The following is a 17,947-nucleotide window of genomic DNA, read 5'->3' on the forward strand; positions in this document are numbered from 1 at the left end:
GAATTCAATTTAAACAAAAAATATATATATTTTAATTATAAAAATATATAAATCATTATTTTATCAACTTTTTTGAAACCAGACCTCAACCCGTCCCATTATCAACTCTACTCCAACTAAAGAACTGTAACAGTTAAACTGAACAAAACTTAACTACAATGGGTAGGTTCTGTAAGAGAGAAAACAGGAAGGGCAGCAGCAGACATAAAAAGAAACAGAGAATTTAGTTAAAATCAGTTAACCATTGAATGATTTTCCCGGAAAATTTGGCAATGATTTTCCTACCTTAAACAAACAACCATTTTTAGTCTTTGTGGTTTATAGTTTCTTTGTCAGCTGAACCTCAAATTTGTGTTCCAAAAACATTCACCGTTGATACTTTGCCTGCAAAAACAGCAAACAAGATTAACCACTCAAAAGAGCTTTATCTCTTTTCAGTACTGAAAAATTCAAATAAAAATCCTTGCTAGCCTCTCATTTTCACTCATTAAAAACAGACTGTTTTGTTTTTTGTTTTGTTTTTTATAATTGTTTTTCAACTTTGTTTCTTCTTCAATTTTTTTGCTGTTTAAAAACGAGAAGAAGAAACACAGGAATTGAATGATGGTTCAAACATTGACTCGCCTGTATAGTACTCGAAATGTAGGATCTTTTCGCCTGTTTGATAATCCAATGAGACATCACCACCACCAGCAACAAAACGCAACCGCGGCAGGCGGTAATAACGAGCACGTGGATGATGTCGATGATAATCTGCAACCAAGTGAAGATAAATCAATGGGGCAGCAAAATATAGGAGAGCCTGTGGTAGAAACTCCCCAGGAGAGGCCACAAACAGGTGCGAGAATTTTCTTTCCTACCAAACACGCTCAAACATCCATATTCTTTTTCAGTTTTTCACCACCCCTAATTCCATTTCTTCCAGATTTTTCACTCTGCTAAGCAAACCACTAATCTTGTTTCCGTATTTTTGCTTTACAATCTATGAACAAGAAAGCTAACGAAGATGATGCTAATCTTTTGTAATGCAGCTAAGTGAACAAGAATTCTTTTTCCTACCAAACACGCTCAAACATTCATATTCTTTTTCAGTTTTTCACCTTCTTTTATTCATTCTTCTGTTTTTTTTTTCACTCTGCCAAGCAAACCACTAAACTCGTTTTCGTATTTTTGCTTTACTATCCATGAACAAGAAAGCTAATGAAGACAAAGCTAATCTTTGTAATGCAGTTAAGTGAGCCGGAATTTTCTTCCCTACCTAAGACACTCAAACATTAATGTTCTTTTTTGGTTTTTCACCATCCTATATCCATTTCTTCCCTTTTTTCTACTCTGCCAAGCTAACCACTAATCTCATTTTCCTAATTTTTGCTTTACAATCTATGAACAAGAAAGCTAATTATTTCCTTCTAATATATATATATGCATGTATATATTGATACAGATATGGAGCAGATGAAGGAAAGATTTTCTAAGTTGCTTCTGGGAGAAGATATGTCAGGAGGAGGCAAAGGTGTTCCTTCGGCTTTGGCTTTGTCAAATGCAGTGACAAACCTAGCAGGTAGAACATTTCTTGTCTAAAATTTACGGTATAATGATAAACTTATTTCTTTATTTTTTTAGAGCTAAATTTGACTCTAAAACTTTCAAAAAGGGTCAAATTGCTTTTCTTATATGCTAGTTTACATGTATTTCACACTAACATGGCATTATTCATCTTATATGCCACATCAACAAATAATTTTAAAATTATAAAAATATTCAAAAATTGAAAAAAAAATTCAATATTAAAAAAAGAAGCATGAAGTACACGTGAGTTGTGATATGGATGCCATATTAGTCAGAGTTTCCATTAAAAACATCAACTCGACTCTTTTTTTTAAAGATTAAAGATCAAATTGACTCTTTTTAAAAAATTGAGAACCAAATTTAGTTAAAAAATGAATAAGGATCAGATCTGACATTATGTCAAAATCTAATTATCAAATGCATAATAAAAACCTCAAAGTTTAGCTTAGTTAGTTCATGTAACCACTCATAGGAAACAAAATCCGGCAATTTCAGGGTCGAATCCCATCGATCTTCTAGCTTTCATTTTTCATTTCCATGATGAAACATGTTGATAATTTGAACATATTGGTAAATGATAATTGCAGCATCTGTTTTTGGGGAACAAGTGAAATTAGGACCTATGGCACCAGAAACCAAAGCAAGGTGGAGAAAAGAAATGGATTGGCTTCTATCTGTAACCGATCACATTGTCGAATTCGTTCCTTCGCAACAGAAAACGAAGAACGGAACGAACATGGAGGTAACATATAACTCACAAATCTTCGAACTAGTGCTACCAATTCACTATATGAACTCACAACAACTTGTTTCGAATTTGGATAGATTATGGTCACGAGACAAAGGAGTGATCTGCTTGTGAACATACCTGGTCTAAGAAAACTCGACACGATGCTTATCGTGAGTAACTTTATCCTTCTAGTTAACTTGAAAAAAATCGCTAAAAGTATTATGGAGGCCCATGTACTATAAGTCAGATCGTATTTTACCCTTTCTACTGAAAAAAAATGAGCCAATCAATCTCTATACGATAGATTAAAGAACAAACTAGTCCTTTATGTTAAAAATTTCATCAGTTTGTAATGTTAAAAACTAGTTCCTATACATTAGCATGACGTACACATGGCATGCCAAGTGATACTATCTAGTTATTTTGTTAGCCATGCCAATTTTCAACATGACAAATGGATGAAATTTCTAACAGAAATAATCAATTTGCTCTTTTATCCAACGTACAAAGACTAATTTGCTTTTTTTTTGAATAGAGAGGGTAAAATGCAATTTGAAAGAGCCTCCATGAAACTTTTAGTGATAAAGATCATATGATAAATAAATATTTGATCAAAATTTATAATTAAAAAACAGGAGACTCTTGATGGCTTTGGACAAGAAAAAGAATTTTGGTATGTCTCTAAAGATGATGACCAAGAGAATGAAAACGGTCAAAGGGATGATAAATGGTGGCATCCAACTGTTAAAGTACCTGTAAACGGGTTATCGGAAATGTCACGGAGATGGCTGCAGTGTCAAAAGGAGTCAGTAAACCAGGTGCTAAAAGCAGCTATGGCTATCAATGCTGAAGTACTATCTGAAATAGAGATACCTGAAAGTTACATTGATTCACTCCCCAGGGTAAAGAAATAAGACTTCTTTGGTAAAAGTACCATGGAGGCTCTTGTAAAGGAGTCGGATTGCATTTTTCCCCCTCTACTGAAAAAATGGGCAAATTAGTCCTTGGTCATTCTATTAAAAATTCCCTCTATTTTTTATTATTCTGTCAGCCATGCCAGTTTTTAAAAGTATAAATGGATGAAATTTTTAACAGAAAAGACCAATTTACTCTTTGAACTAACATACAAGGACTAATTCAACTTTTTTTTTAGTAGAAGGGCTAAAATGCAATTTGACTCTTAGTACAGGAGCCTCCATGGTACTTTTACTAACTTCTTTTAATCATTTTTTTAGTTACCTTTATTGATCTTCTCCATCATGTAGAATGGAAGAGCGAGCCTCGGTGATTTGATCTATAAAGGCATTACAGTGGACCACTTTGATCCATCACAATTCCTTTTGACGATGGACTTGTCGACGGAACACAAAGTTCTTGACCTTAAGAATAGGATTGAGGCTTCCATTGTCATTTGGAAGAGGAAGATGCACCAAAAAGACGGTAGGTCTTCTTGGGGTTCGGGTGTTAGCTTGGAAAAAAGGGAACTCTTCGAAGAAAGGGCGGAAACTATTTTAATCTTGTTAAAGCAACGTTATCCCGGACTTCCACAATCTTCACTCGATATATCTAAGTTACAAGATAATAGGGTACATACACAACAAGCAAAGCATTAAATGTTATTCAAAGGTTGATGATAAAAAACTTACTTGATCTTCAATTTTTCACCAGGATGTAGGACACGCTATTCTAGAGAGCTATTCAAGGATTCTAGAGAGCTTGGCCTTCAATGTCATGTCAAGAATCGAGGATGTCCTTCATGCTGATTCCCTTGCTCAAACATCATCACCACAAAAATCCGAGACATCCCCTAGCTCATCTGATGAAGATGCATTGAGGGTGAGCAGTTCAGACACACCAACACTATCAGATTTTATGGGTTGGGGTATTGCTTCAAGGAGAAGAAGCTCAACTGATCTAGAAATCTACTTTAAGGGTGACAATGACAAAAAACTGGCCAAGCCACCGGTTAGTTCTACTCAGAAAAAGTCTCCTAATCTAGAGAAGCTGGAATCCTTAAGTGGCAATAGAAGTCCAAAAGGTCGTGATTGATAGATAGAGAAAATGCAATAACTGGGAGACAAGTACATATAAATGTATATACAGTTAGAAAGAAAGGTTACCTTAATATACATATGGTCAGTCCAAATGTCCAATGTAGGATTCCATTGGGGACAGTAACTAATGTCCAAATTTGGACAGGGAAGTGATTATATGACTCTTTTAAGATTTGATGTATTCGGGAACTGCTTTCCGGCTGTCTTCATCTCTAGTAAACTGTTCTGTCATTTACTTGGTCTGCAAGTATGTAAATTTTTTGCCTCAAAATGCACCATGAAACTAAATTAGTTCTAATGCTGAATCCTGAGTCACTTGTCTGCACATGTGAAGAAGAAAAGCAGCACTCTTTAGTGTCAAGTTCATGCTTGTCTATGACTTTTACTGGACATGGAGCAGTATAATCCCTACAATAATGAACCGGTTAGAAACATGGAAGATCAAGCTAATGTCTATATGTGTATGTGTGTATATATATCACTCTAATGTTGCGTAGATAAAGAGAGTCAACATACGTTGGTTCTTCATTCAATTTCTCAATGGTTGCTACTGTTGCTATCGGTATTTCAAAAAAGGAGCAAATTAACATAAAAGAGTAAGAATAAGAGTTCAATACATGGAGAAAACTAGCTAATTATAAACATAATCAAGATAGGAGAATTGAAATGCTATATATATAACGCTGGTGATGTCTTGGCAAATTCGGATTGCACTTTGGCAAAATTGGATACTTTCTCTCCAGAAAGAAACAGCTTCCGATGGGCAAAAACCCTGCTAAAATACACCATAGTTCAATATAAACTCGGCTCAGGCACTTCATAACTATACAACTAAAAACAGATTCCTACTGGTAGTTCAATACAATTTCCAAAACTTTACACGAAAGCCACTTGTTTCATATTTGAAAGTCGATTACACAGTTGCCACGCATCTCTGCGGCTTCTATTTCTGATAGAAGTTTGTGTTGATCGGAGGAGACAGAAGCAAACGAAATACTGGTGATGTTTTTGTACATTTCCTCAGCTAGCTTTCGTGGTTTATCATAGTTTCCATTGTTTAATGGCAGGAAATTCGAGTTAACTTTGGTTTGAGTAGTTGACTTGGTATGTTCCTTGTTACGGTTAAGAGACTGCGAATCTGTCACACATGAAAACCTTGTATGTAAACAAATCAATGGGACACCATAAAGTCGAATTTGCTGACATCAAATAAATTGCATGCATACTACTACTATGTGACATATGATAGCTGAGTGAAGAAACATTGATAAACTAAGCTCGGTAATACCTTCAGTTACGGCTACGGAATCTTCCTTCACCGTATGTGAGTTAGCTCGTCTAATGCATAACCATGTTCTTTCAGAATCATAATCGAGTTCCGATGCAATGGGAATATGCCAGTGGCCTTTCTCTGATTCCTATTGACATGTATTTGCATATATGAAGATTCAGCACACTATATCTCTCTCTATTCTTTCGATTTATAGTTCGTAGGGACTTACCTGAATTACTACCGAACATGGAGGAGGCATGTAAAATACTGGACTGGTGTTTGAGAAACTGAAATGCACCTTTGATAAGGAAAAAGGACAGATTCTTTATTAGTAGAATTGCTTTAGAGAATCATACTAAGCAACTGAGTATATATCGAGAGCTTTACTCACTTGATGCCTTTCTTTCCATTTCGGAAAGAATTCATTTCCCAAAAGTTGAAAGGTATGGTCTCTCATCTCATCGTTAGTCACGATTAAACACTTAAACTTGATAGCTGCATACAACCAGTACCTGAAGCACAGATTAAATAGAACCGTAATGTGCCATTATGCAAATAAGCAATCATGCAAGTTAGCTGTAACTTCCCGTATTTCGTACCAATCATCATTGGAACCGGTTGGTGTTGAATATAGAGCATCGGCATTTTTCCACTTATCAATTAATGCTTTATTTACTGGTTCATCCATCTTCCGTCCAGTGATCCGTTTGTTATGCAAAACAATAAGTGGCCATCTCCTTGATGGAAGTTTCTGTCGTATTGCATTAACAACAGCATTGACCTTTGATGGCATGAATCTTTTCTGGCTGAAAAGACCGACATTAGCCGCATCAACCACAGCTTCAAACGGTCCATAGTAGTCAAGCCATTTCTATAACAAAAATAAAGTTACAACTTTATCAAAAGCATACATGATTATAATGATTGAAAAAAAGATGATTTTCATACTTGAAACTTTTGAAAACTGAAGTTCTTCTCTCGTTTTATAGCTATCGAAGCAACTGATTCGGCAAACTTCTCGGTTTCTATAGGATCGAGATCAATTAAAGCCAACTTATAACCACAACATTTACATAAAGCATCATCACCAACAACTGTATATGATATACTCCATTTTCCTTTACCTAACCAACCTTGTCCGTGCCAACCTCCACCACCATTTTCGATTGCTTCCTTTATTAACTTTTGGTCTATTCGTCGTTTCCCCACTCTCGAGGCTGCTTTACTCTCGAACCATCTAACAATTATATCAGCAGTAGAAGGTGATACTTTCCTCACACTTGTTCTTAATTTATGCAATAAATAATACACTTTATCACCTTTTCCAGCCCCTACACTAACTCTTAAAAGTGCTTCTAATTCAGGCTCTTCGGGTTGAACACCATGTTCCAACATATGTTTCTCGACTTCGAACGCTTTATTAACGTCTCCGGTACTACAAAAAACAGATAAAGCAGGACCATAAGATCGTAATCTAGGATTTATACCTAGTGGTTTCATTTGTTTTACCATGTCAAATGCCATATCACCATCTCCCATTGACATTGCCATTCTTGCTACAGATGTTAATGTCGCTTCGTTCATCGGTACATTGTTTGAACACATCGTCTCGTATATCTCAAATCCCTTAACCAGTGCATGTTTCTTAACATCTTCACTTACCCAAATCTCATCATCTTCTAAATAATAAGGCTTTGTAGACCCATTTGCTAAACTATTATCAAAATCAACCAATTTACCATTGTTTAAAACAGGTCTATTACCACTACCACTTTTAGCAGGTTGAACAATACCCATAGCTGCAGAAGAACAAAGATACAAAAGCACAGCATAATGATATTGCCCCATTGTAATCCCTTCTTTCATAGCTTTATCATATAGCTGAATAGCCCCCATTACATCCCCTCTTTTTGAACACATATCCAATTGAACCCTTAAGTGTACTGCAGGTGAATTAGCCTTATCTTTCTTTGATTTTTTCCCCACCACAGAGTTATTTTCCATGGTTTTAGATGATTTTAATGAAGAACTATCAAAACCCATTTTTTTCTTATCCTTTACATACCTTTTCTTTTCAGCTTTCTCTTCCAAAACAGAACTAAAAAGGTTCTCTAACTTGTTCCTTTCAGTTCCACCATTGCTAGACCTTGAAGAAGAACTAAACCCAGAACCAGTTTCTTTCCTAGCCTTTTTTTCGTAGTGTTTTGTGGATAGCTTTGCATTGAAATGGTGTCTAACACTAGCATGTCTTGTTCTATGTATAAAATGTTGAGGGATTTGGTGTTTTGGAGGTGAAGGGTAAAGAAAATGAGTGGAAGATGCTGATGAAGGGTACTTACAGAGAGTGATGGAAAGGAAGTAGTACTGTATTGGCTGTTGTTGCATAGTGGTGAAAGTAAAGGAGGTCATGTGTGGCCGTTAGGATATATCCATCTTTGTCTTTCTGATAATTATGGTCTAGTAAATTAATAATAAAATTCTACGGATTCGGCTAGAATTAGGTGAAATTGCCATGGACATCCCTGTACTAAAAGTTAAATTGTATTTTACTTTTTATTTAAAAATGAGTAAATTAGGTTTTTATACATTAAATCAATGAGCTCACAGGTCTTTTCTGTTAAAATTTCATCCATCTGTACTAGTAAAAACTGGTGTGATTGGTAAAATAATTAGATGGTGACAAGTGGTGTGCCACTATCCCTCCTACTTATGTACAATAACAGTTTTTAACAATAGAAATAAATGAAATTTTTAAATTTTTAACAAAAAGACTAATTTTTCTTTGATTTAAAATATAAAGATTAATTTATTCTTTTTAGTAGAAGGACAAAATAAAATATGATTTCTAATACAAGGACTTTCACGATACTTTTACATGTATCCTTTCAAAATCATAAACAAATGAATTTTGATTATTAAATATTCTTTTGAAAACATATTGTATTTAATATATATTATATTAAATTTAAAAATATTATATTTATATATTTTTTAAAACGTATCACAATAACCAACATCTAATTGTAGTGGCTAACAAGCATAAAAATTCTAGTCCTTTCATCAGTATTTATTTTTTGAACGAAATTCCTCTCATTTATGATGAATTATATAATTGTTGAAATTTCATTATCTTAAGACGCTTTATCAATTATTATTAAAAGGATAATATTCCGCGAGACTATGTTTATCTGAAAAAAAATTCAACTTTAACTCATGATTATAATTTAAAAACTTTGGAAAATAAGTAGACATTGATTTAAATCAAGTTAAAAATCCAAAATTTTTAGTTTTGACTTTTGAAAAAAAAAGCATTTTTCAATAAATTTACTTTTATCTTTTCATTAAATCTTCTACCTTATAACATTATATTTAAAATAGACATTTTATCTTCCCAAAAGTATTTATAGACCACAATAGTAAATACTGTCAAAATTTTCAAAAATATTTTTCTGAAACACTTTTTCACAATACTTTTAAACTTCAAGGTAAATTGACCTTGAATTGGATACTTGGAAAGAGAGCAAAACTCTTCTAAAACTATTTCTTCATTTATAATATTCAAACCCGATATCTTATTTATGAGATATCAATTTTCTTATCACTTGATTTAATAAAAGTAAACCATCATATTTAATTATTTATGTGAAAATAAAACATATGTTAGAAAAATGTCAAAACCAACGTCTAAAAAAATTTCCATCGATACCCATTTAATGTTGGCATGATTAATATCTTAAAATTTAAAAGTATAATGATTTATTTAATTCTCTAATTTTATATTATTAATTCTTATTTTTTTTATTTTTGCTATTTGTCAAATCTTCCCAAAATGTATAACAAAATTAATATTTATTAATTTGTTGACGTAATATTCAAACGATGCCATATTAATAATGAATTATTTTTTAGATATAAAATTTTAAAAAGTATTTAAAAATATGTTTTAAAATTAATTGTTAATATAGCATACTAAAGGACTTCTATATAAACAAATTAATAAACATTAACTTTTTCATACATTTTAAGGATAATTTGACAAACAATACAACTTCAACAATTACAAGAAACAAAAAAATTAAAATAATTTTTTTATAAATTTAAAGAGACAAATAAGTCAATATACCAAAATTAAATTCAGCAACACTAATTGTTACTGATATTCCACTTTTACCCAACATCTAATATCGTCGCTGTATTAAACAACACAAATGTCATCGCTAAATTTAGTTGTTAATTCAGCATAATTTAGTCTTCAATGTAATTAGCTAGCCTAAATAGCTAAAATTAATAGGTTAAAACGTGCCTATAGTCCCTATACTCAAAAATTAAAAATTTAGTCCCTGTACTTGTATTCCTAAGAATTTAATCCCTCTTCTTTTTAAATTTTAAAATTTAAGAGCAACTATTAACACTGATATTTTTTTTGGTTAAATTTGTTGTAGCATTTTGGAATAATAATAATAATAAAACTTAGCCATGTAGTTAAAAATGTTGTAACTAACATGAATTTAACAAAAAAAAAATTAACAATTGAACCCAAATCTTGAAATTTAAAAGGTAGGATAAAAATCCTAGAATACAAGCACAAGGACTAAATTCCTAATTTTTGAAAAATACAGGGACCATAGGCATATTATAACCCCAAAAGAAAAAAGAATACAAAAAGTTTCTATAAATAAACAAACGTTACCAAAAAAAATAGGTGATACAAACTATTTATATAAGATCATCAGCATACTTTATGTAACCACTGATTCATATGAAGTTTGTTCATTATGCATGAATATATATGTACCAGCAATAAGCAATATGACACCCAAAACACCTATTTTAATTGGAAATGCTTGACTCAATGAACTTCTACCTTTTTGTATTATGGCTTTTTGTCGGGTACTCAGTTTCAACTCGGTGGCACCGGAAGGGGACAACATTGAACCTTGGTTCTTCATAAATGATGAATAAGTTTCAATTTCATCTCTTGTTAGTGCTGGTTTTAGGGACAACTTCACTGTTTCAAAATGTCGATTGCTGACTAAGGTGGCGGATATGTTTTCCCTCAGGGCAACTATCCCGGCTTCCCTGCACAAACCTTCCAATTCGGCTCCCGTGAACAGCTCTGTATCTTCTGCTATTCTTCTTAGATCAACATCATCCCCGATTTTCATGTTCTGTGTATGCACGCGAAGGATCTCATACCTAGCTTCCATATCAGGTGGCGGTACATAGAGCACCTATATTTTCATTGTTTCAAGAAGGTACCAATTAAGACCATTGAAACAATACTCAAGTTTTCCAATTCAATTGATTCATATATTATATTTGTTAACGAGACAAAAGTACAAGATTTAATGGTGTACTGAAATTGTAAGACTAGCTAGGACCAAGAAACCATAGAGGGAAACAGCGATGTCAAAAGTCAGATGATAAAAGAAAGATTCTTTACCAAATCAAATCTTCCAGGCCGCATAAGCGCAGGATCGATTGCATGAGGTCGATTGGTAGCAGCTAAAACAAGAATCCCCTGAAAAAGAATTGACTCAAAAATCACATAAAGAAAACTAGATAACATCCCTGATAGTCTGACAAACCGGAAATAAGGCTTATGGAGGTAAAAGTACCATGGAGGCCCTTGTAACTAGGAGTTGGATTACATTTTACCACTTCCATTCAAAAAATGGGCAAATTAGTCCTTATATATTAAACCAAAGAGCAAATTGATCATTCTGTTAAAAATTCCATCTATTTTTACCGTTAAAAAATTAGTCCATGTATGTCAGAATGAAGTACACATGGCACGCCATGTATAATTGTCTGGTTATTTTGTCAACAAACCAAGTTTTTAACAGTAGAAATGGATGAAATTTTTACTAGAAGGACCAATTTGCTCTTTAATCTAATGTACAGGGACTAATTTGTGCATTTTTTGAGTAAAGGGAGCAAAATACAATCTAACTCCTAGTATAGGGGCCACCATGGTACTTTTACCAGCTTATGGAACTATCTCTCACTTTTGCCTGTTCTAAACCATCCATTTCAGTCAGTAAAGTGGATAGAAGCCTCTCTCCAACGGTAGTACTGTTCCTCGAACTCCCACCCCTGCCATTTAAGGGAGAAGATAAAACAAATCAGTTTGAACTACTAGAACAGTCCAAAGCAAAATGGTGAGAAGAATGTATTTATAGGCGACAAAATCATTAGAAACATAACCATGCATGACCACAATCTAGACTTCACCCAATACATTTCATTATCTTGCCAAATACATTATGAAATAAGAGCATTGAGTCAATAAAATGGTGTCTAATTGTCAAAACCAAATAGCACATGAAAAACATAATCCAAAACCTAGAATATGAGAAAATCTAGATTTTAGAGAAAATCAAGTAATACGAACTCTATTAAGTAAAATGCTACATGCTAACCGTTTAGCAGCAACAACATCAGCTTCATCAAAGAAAATTATGCTTGGTGCTGCCAGACGCGCTCTACGAAATGTATTTCGCAACAAAGCTTCACCCTCTCCAACATACATCGAGTATAGCTCTGCACCACTGATTCATAAATTATGAATAGACCAGCACAATATACAGTATTTAAACAAGCATGAGAGCGAAGCAGTGAGATCGAAAGGCAAAATGTAAACATATCATACACATAGGATGTTGCTCGGTCTTTGACGCTGAAATGTGGGGGGTGAATGATGGTTTAACAGTAGCCATAATATGGCAGTGAGGACTTTGCTGGAAGTCAACCTCTCAGTGGCTAAAGCAATTTGCAGTAGAGGAGAAGGGCATAGTTTTAATGTTGTATTCCGATCTGTTAACGGAATGCTAAATTTGGATTGGGAAGTGAATTTTAAACATATCTATCGGGATGTTAATGCTTTGGTGGAACGCAATGGCAAATTTTGCATTTAGTAAACCAGTCAGCCTTATCTTTATCACACCAAGCCTGATGAAGTGTTGACAGTTGCCCAAGATGACCGAGATGATTTAGCTACAACAAGGACGATAATAGTGTAATTCTTTTCTCTTTTCATACTAAAAATCCAAACTCTGCGGACTTATACCAAGTCCTCTGTGTAAGCATCCACTTATCTCTGAGATTTTACCCATATAAGCAAGTCTAACAACGAAGTTGTTTACTGCTAACACAGGCTCCGTTGTAATCATTGGAAATATGTGTACTCACATAGGTCTAAAAGGACCTAAGTCTTTATACAAAATCAGTTTTATTAGCATGCTTGCTTGTCTTTGTACTAATACCTTTTCTTTCTTGCAATGATTAGGCCTCCTATGTGTGAATGGCTTAAATCAAAGAAAGGCAAAAGGTAAACCTATCCTAGTTCCAAGATTTTCTTACTTCAAATTTACCGTCTTCTTAGATATTCGATTTACAAACTTATGTCACACACCCTAAAGCCTAGAACCACAATACAGCTACCATAAGATGGCTAAAGTCCTACACCCTAAAGCATCTCTTAAGAACAGGTGCAGAAGTTGGTGGGGAGTCATCAGTCAAAATATATCAACCACCAAAGAAATATTAAGGTCTTCCATACATGTTTTATGGATTACAAAATGTCGACCCAAATATGATCTAACCTCAAAGAGAAAAAAGAAGCTTGGGCAGCATGAGCAGCAGCTTTAGCAAGAGTTGTTTTTGAGCATCCAGGAGGTCCATGCAGAAGAACTCCACGCATAGGAGATATCCCAAGCCTTGCAAATGCAGCTGAATGTTTGATAGGCCACTCAACAGCTTGCTGGAGCTTTTTCTGTTCATGAATTGAGTAAAATGAAATCCAAGATTCTCAATAAGAAATAAAACATGTAATTCTCACCTTCAAATCTTTGAGTCCACCAATATCATCCCAAGACACCTTTGGAATATCCACAGTTACACCTCTTGTTATGCTTGGGCCAACAACAGACTTAGCAAGCTTCCAGTCGTCCATAGTTAGGTTAACCACACTTGGAACTTCACCTGCATCTGTAGACCTTTTAACTGCAGACATGGTTGCCTCACGACATAAAGCTTCCAAATCAGCTCCAACATATCCATTGCAAGATGCAGCTACAACTTGTAAGTCAACACTGGGATCCAAAGGAACCTTCTTTGTATAAAGCTGAAAACAATGACAACAAAGCTTTATGACTTGAAGCAATCTGAACTGGGATGTAAATCAAGCAACTAGTACAGTGACAACTCATGCTTACAAATGTTTCATGCATTTAAAGGGTCTGATTGATTATAGCAAGCAAAGCAACACATATAAGGGACAGTCAGTCTTACCTTGAGAATTTGAAACCTTTCTTCTTCGTTAGGCGTGGTAACTTCAACTTCATCATCGAAACGCCCTGACCTTCTTAGAGCTGGGTCAATTGCATCAACTCTTGATGCACAAAAATACAGGTTAGCAATGATTTACTAAGTTCGACCTAAAATGTTAGGACCCACTGCAACTAGCTTTCTATGAGTAAACCACCGGTCCATCAGTTAAGACATTACAGCCTCTTTTTGGGCAAAAAGAAAATAAGAATTACAATAAGGAGATAATTGACGGTACAAAATTTATAAGCCCAATGCATTTAAATTTATAAAGATAGCATCATAACATCATAGCACTTGGAGAAAATGCTTAGAAAGTGATGGAAACTGGGAAGTAGTAAGTATAATGGATACTATTAGGTTCTAACATAAGCATAAGACAAGAAACTTGAATGACATTTGAATCTTTATATAAAATCTCTAGAAGCTTGACACTATGTTACTTATAAACGAGGCTGACCATGATACGTGCAAAAAGAATGAAGCTTTATAACTCGAATTAGACAAACCAACCTATTAGTCGATGCAACCACAACGACTCGTGGTACAGAAGTTGCTGAGGGTTTATTGGAGTCCATCAATGTAAGGAGTTGAGATGCTAGCCGAACATCCTGCTCACGTCTACATTTGAAGCATAGTTAGTTTACCGAAGTGTGCTTCAGAAAACAATCACTTGGTTACATGCAAAATGCAATGTGCATATACACCATATATCCTAAAACAAAATATTAGGTATGACCTTTTTCTAGATTTTTGCAGTTATTATCAAAATATGATTACTTCTTTTTTGCCAAGCAAACCATTGATAACAACTTGTAGGGAGTGTAGATGAAGGAAACAGCATTAGGAATTTAGTTATAAATTTTGCTTCACACAATAACCAATTATAAGTCATCAACTATCATGCAATGTTACATCTTGAATTCCATGAATTCTCAACTTGTTTGTCGATCACACTCAAATACAAATTACCAAAAGAAAGAGGCAGTTTGAATATGAGCAATTTTCTATAAAAAAATCCATTTTTGCTCTCACTTCTTTCAATACCTTGAATCACGACGAGGGCAAAGCGCATCTATTTCATCAATGAAAATAATTGATGGTTTGCCTGAACTCGCATGAGATGATGCTTCTGAAAATGCTTCCCGCAAAATTCTCTCACTTTCTCCAGCATGTGCTCTGTGAACAGAGTGTGGACTGCAAGACAACCAAAAATCATAAAACCTATGGAAACTTGAAAATGACAAAACAACTATTCAAAGACCTAATTTTTTTGCCCCATACAGATGCACTTTTATAGCATACAAAAATCAATCCAAAAAATGCAGTACCTGAGAACTATTAAATGGGCACCAGATTCCCGAACAATTGCACGTACCAAGCTTGTCTACATTGCAAAGAAAACCAAGTTACTTCAATGAACAAAAGGATCATATATCCCCCCCCCCTCTTATCAGCTATAGATAGAAATTCACCCATTTTAGAACAATGATTAATAACATATATTAGCTTTCTGGGTATTCAAATTTCAAAAAACTGATGACGATATTGAAGAAAGAAAGATAGAAAGAAAAGCAGATGCATAAGGTCGTTAGTTACCTTCCCAGTGCCTGGGGGACCATATAGGAGCAAACCACGAGGCCACTGAAAGAAAACCCAGAAATCAATAACTCAAAAACAAAAGCTACAACTTAAGATTTTGAAAATAAGTATATAAAGGAAAAAAAAGGTAAAAGCTGGATACTTTGAGACCAAGTTTCTGGGCTTCACGAGAGTAGATAAGAGGGAAAACGATAAGTTCTCTCAAGGCTTGGAGAGCCTTGGCATTCCCACCAACTGCTTCCTCAGCTTTCCATTGACCATCACTTACGATACTTATCCCGCCATTAACGATGCTGCTGCTGCTGCTGCTATTGCTGTTACTGACAGTAGCCATTTAACCGCTGTATGCAGCAACTTTGAAGCAAGGAAAAGAAAACAGGTTGCGGGTTTTGAGGTTTTTGTAGAAAGGAAATTGCGATAAAACATAGAATTTTCAAAATAATAAGCATTAAATTTAAAAATAATAATAATCATTTCCAGATTAAAAACAATCGAATAATATGCTTACAACATCGACACAGTCAACGAATCAGAAGAAAACAAACGTCACATTCCAAAACCATTTTACTTCCTACTTAACATCCAAAACAACAAAAATTGAACAAATCAAATGAATCATAAAAATGAACAGCATCCAAAGCGAAAAAATAAACATCAAACCAGATATAGTGAAAAAAAAAGGTTAAAATCAAGAAAAGTCTGCCAAGTTAATAAGCATAGCAAAAACCGAGAAAGACGTACCCCGAGCTGAACGACGGTAAAGCTCCTTCAGAACGTCAGTGAACGGTAAACGGCAACGAATGACAGGGATATTTTAGGGTTTTAGAAAATGGGTGTCGGGGATGTTTTGGGGGGAAAGGGTACGAAATCATGAATAATGGCTGAAAGCTTTTGGGTTAAAATATCCCTGTACTTTTCAAAAATTGAGAGTTTAATCCTTGTACTTGTATTTAGGAATTTAGTTCTCTACTTTTTCAAATTGAATTATTTTTAGGAGTTTCAAATTTCAAAATTCAAGTCTAACTTTTAACTTGTTAATTTCTTTTTGGCTAAATTGGTTGCTGTGACATTATAAAATAGAAAAAAAGAAAATACTACTCATTGAGTAGGCATATAATTTAACAGTATTAATAGTTACCTTAAAATTTAAATTTTGAAAAGTAAAAGAGCTAATTTCCTAGAAATACAAGTATATAGACTAAATTTTTAATTTTTGAAAAGTATAAAGACTAAGCATATTTTAAATTTTTTTAGTTTTTTAATTAAATTTTTTAAACGGGTTTAATTAGATCTTATGAGTTATTGGGATAACTTAAAATTAATATAATATTAGTTGATTTTTCATTTGGGTCAGTTTTGAAATTAAAAAATCGATAACAAGACGAATTAACCAATTAAACCAAGGTCAAAATTAATTAATCCACCCCACCCAATTAAACCGAAATCAAGAAAATTGAAGGGGTCGGTTTTTCAGTTAAAACCGAAAAATGCTCTCCTCTATATCAATTTGACAATTTTTATTTTTATTTTGTTTTACATTAGTTTTAGAATTTGGTAATTTTTTTCAATTTAGTCTTTGAATTTGGATTACATTGAAGAATGATGATGCGGTACTTTAAGTTAGGGGTGTGCATTCGATCAATTTGATTTTTTATGCTAGAAACCAAATAAATCAAACCAAAATCTTTTTGTTTGTTCCAGTTTGGTTTTTAGATTTTTATTTTTTAGTTCGAAAAAAAAACTCTAATTGAGGTATTTAAAATTTCATTCCCTTTAATTTGTTTCACATCATTGTAATTTTCCTTCAATTTAATATATCGTATTACTTATAATTTTGTTTTTATTTTTTATTTCAAATTCATTACAAAAATATTAAAAATTAAATCAAACAATTTTTAATGGACTCAAAAAATATTTCTTTTCTTGGCCAACAATCCAACATACAATTTTCATGTCTTTTACTATTCTTAACGTATAAATATCAATTTAAGTTTTTTTATATATTAAGTGATAAAAATTGAAATGGAGATCATAAAAAAATTATTAATTTGAGTTTTAAATATTAATTGGTATTGGATTTTAAATTCTAATAGATTTGGGTTTTTTAAAGTTATTTGGTTTTAATGTTAAAATTTGAGTTGATCAATTAGGTATGTAAATAGTTCATGAGCTCATGATATTACGGGTTATCACTTAATATGTTTATTCTATTTAAAATGTCAAAATTAAAATAGATCGAATAAACCAATTAAATTTAACATAAAATAAATTAAACCTAAATTATGATGGAGGTTTAAAAAAATCTAAAAAACTTGACCGTACAGAACGAATATCACCCCTAAATTTACCATGATCTATATAAAGTGCAGTAGAAAGCACCTTTTGCGAGAG

The 17,947-nt window shown here is 33.4% G+C and overlaps 3 protein-coding genes across 4 annotated transcripts; 1 reads left to right on the forward strand and 2 right to left on the reverse strand.

Annotated features, from left to right (window-relative positions):
- On the forward strand, nucleotides 1–4,584 carry LOC107933017 (rho guanine nucleotide exchange factor 8). Of its 2 annotated transcripts, XM_016865151.2 has the most exons (7): nucleotides 1–838; nucleotides 1,445–1,561; nucleotides 2,157–2,311; nucleotides 2,395–2,469; nucleotides 2,935–3,201; nucleotides 3,565–3,885; nucleotides 3,968–4,584. In XM_016865151.2, exons 1-7 carry the CDS (start codon nucleotides 601–603, stop codon nucleotides 4,346–4,348), a joined length of 1,554 nt encoding a protein of 517 aa, XP_016720640.1. In that variant the 5' UTR covers nucleotides 1–600; the 3' UTR covers nucleotides 4,349–4,584. The 2 variants fall into 2 exon arrangements, with proteins under 2 accessions (XP_016720640.1, XP_016720641.1); XM_016865152.2 differs by lacking the exon at nucleotides 2,935–3,201.
- A 334-nt stretch (nucleotides 4,585–4,918) lies between these two features.
- Nucleotides 4,919–8,071, reverse strand: LOC107933015 (proteinaceous RNase P 1, chloroplastic/mitochondrial). The gene is made up of 6 exons (XM_016865150.2): nucleotides 6,575–8,071; nucleotides 6,226–6,497; nucleotides 6,018–6,138; nucleotides 5,856–5,924; nucleotides 5,642–5,771; nucleotides 4,919–5,491 (listed from the first exon to the last, which is right to left on the reverse strand). The coding sequence occupies exons 1-6, from the start codon at nucleotides 8,033–8,035 to the stop codon at nucleotides 5,250–5,252; spliced, it is 2,295 nt and encodes a 764-aa protein (XP_016720639.2). The 5' UTR covers nucleotides 8,036–8,071; the 3' UTR covers nucleotides 4,919–5,249.
- A 1,627-nt stretch (nucleotides 8,072–9,698) lies between these two features.
- On the reverse strand, nucleotides 9,699–16,469 carry LOC107933019 (cell division control protein 48 homolog B). The gene is made up of 13 exons (XM_016865154.2): nucleotides 16,298–16,469; nucleotides 15,699–15,910; nucleotides 15,554–15,598; nucleotides 15,286–15,341; nucleotides 15,002–15,151; nucleotides 14,468–14,575; nucleotides 13,919–14,018; nucleotides 13,467–13,751; nucleotides 13,231–13,400; nucleotides 12,049–12,177; nucleotides 11,635–11,722; nucleotides 11,070–11,147; nucleotides 9,699–10,857 (listed from the first exon to the last, which is right to left on the reverse strand). The coding sequence occupies exons 2-13, from the start codon at nucleotides 15,888–15,890 to the stop codon at nucleotides 10,366–10,368; spliced, it is 1,893 nt and encodes a 630-aa protein (XP_016720643.1). The 5' UTR covers nucleotides 15,891–15,910; nucleotides 16,298–16,469; the 3' UTR covers nucleotides 9,699–10,365.
- Nucleotides 16,470–17,947: the final 1,478 nt, after the last annotated feature.

This window comes from Gossypium hirsutum, chromosome D07, assembly GCF_007990345.1.
Source record: "Gossypium hirsutum isolate 1008001.06 chromosome D07, Gossypium_hirsutum_v2.1, whole genome shotgun sequence".
NCBI lineage: Eukaryota > Viridiplantae > Streptophyta > Magnoliopsida > Malvales > Malvaceae > Gossypium > Gossypium hirsutum.

Bases quoted from the DNA above. Each gene is read 5' to 3' on its own strand.
- LOC107933017 (XM_016865151.2), top strand. From the start codon at position 601: ATGATGGTTCAAACATTGACTCGCCTGTATAGTACTCGAAATGTAGGA. The intron at 839-1,444 runs GTGCGAGAATTT...ATATTGATACAG, and splicing joins CCAGGAGAGGCCACAAACAG to ATATGGAGCAGATGAAGGAA. The intron at 3,202-3,564 runs GTAAAGAAATAA...TCCATCATGTAG, and splicing joins ACATTGATTCACTCCCCAGG to AATGGAAGAGCGAGCCTCGG.
- LOC107933015 (XM_016865150.2), bottom strand. From the start codon at position 8,035: ATGACCTCCTTTACTTTCACCACTATGCAACAACAGCCAATACAGTAC. The intron at 6,498-6,574 runs GTATGAAAATCA...TTTTTGTTATAG, and splicing joins TCAGTTTTCAAAAGTTTCAA to AAATGGCTTGACTACTATGG. The intron at 6,139-6,225 runs GTACGAAATACG...TCTGTGCTTCAG, and splicing joins ACCGGTTCCAATGATGATTG to GTACTGGTTGTATGCAGCTA.
- LOC107933019 (XM_016865154.2), bottom strand. From the start codon at position 15,890: ATGGCTACTGTCAGTAACAGCAATAGCAGCAGCAGCAGCAGCATCGTT. The intron at 12,178-13,230 runs GTTAGATCATAT...TTTATGAATCAG, and splicing joins GCTTCTTTTTTCTCTTTGAG to TGGTGCAGAGCTATACTCGA. The intron at 11,723-12,048 runs GTTAGCATGTAG...CTTAAATGGCAG, and splicing joins GATGTTGTTGCTGCTAAACG to GGGTGGGAGTTCGAGGAACA.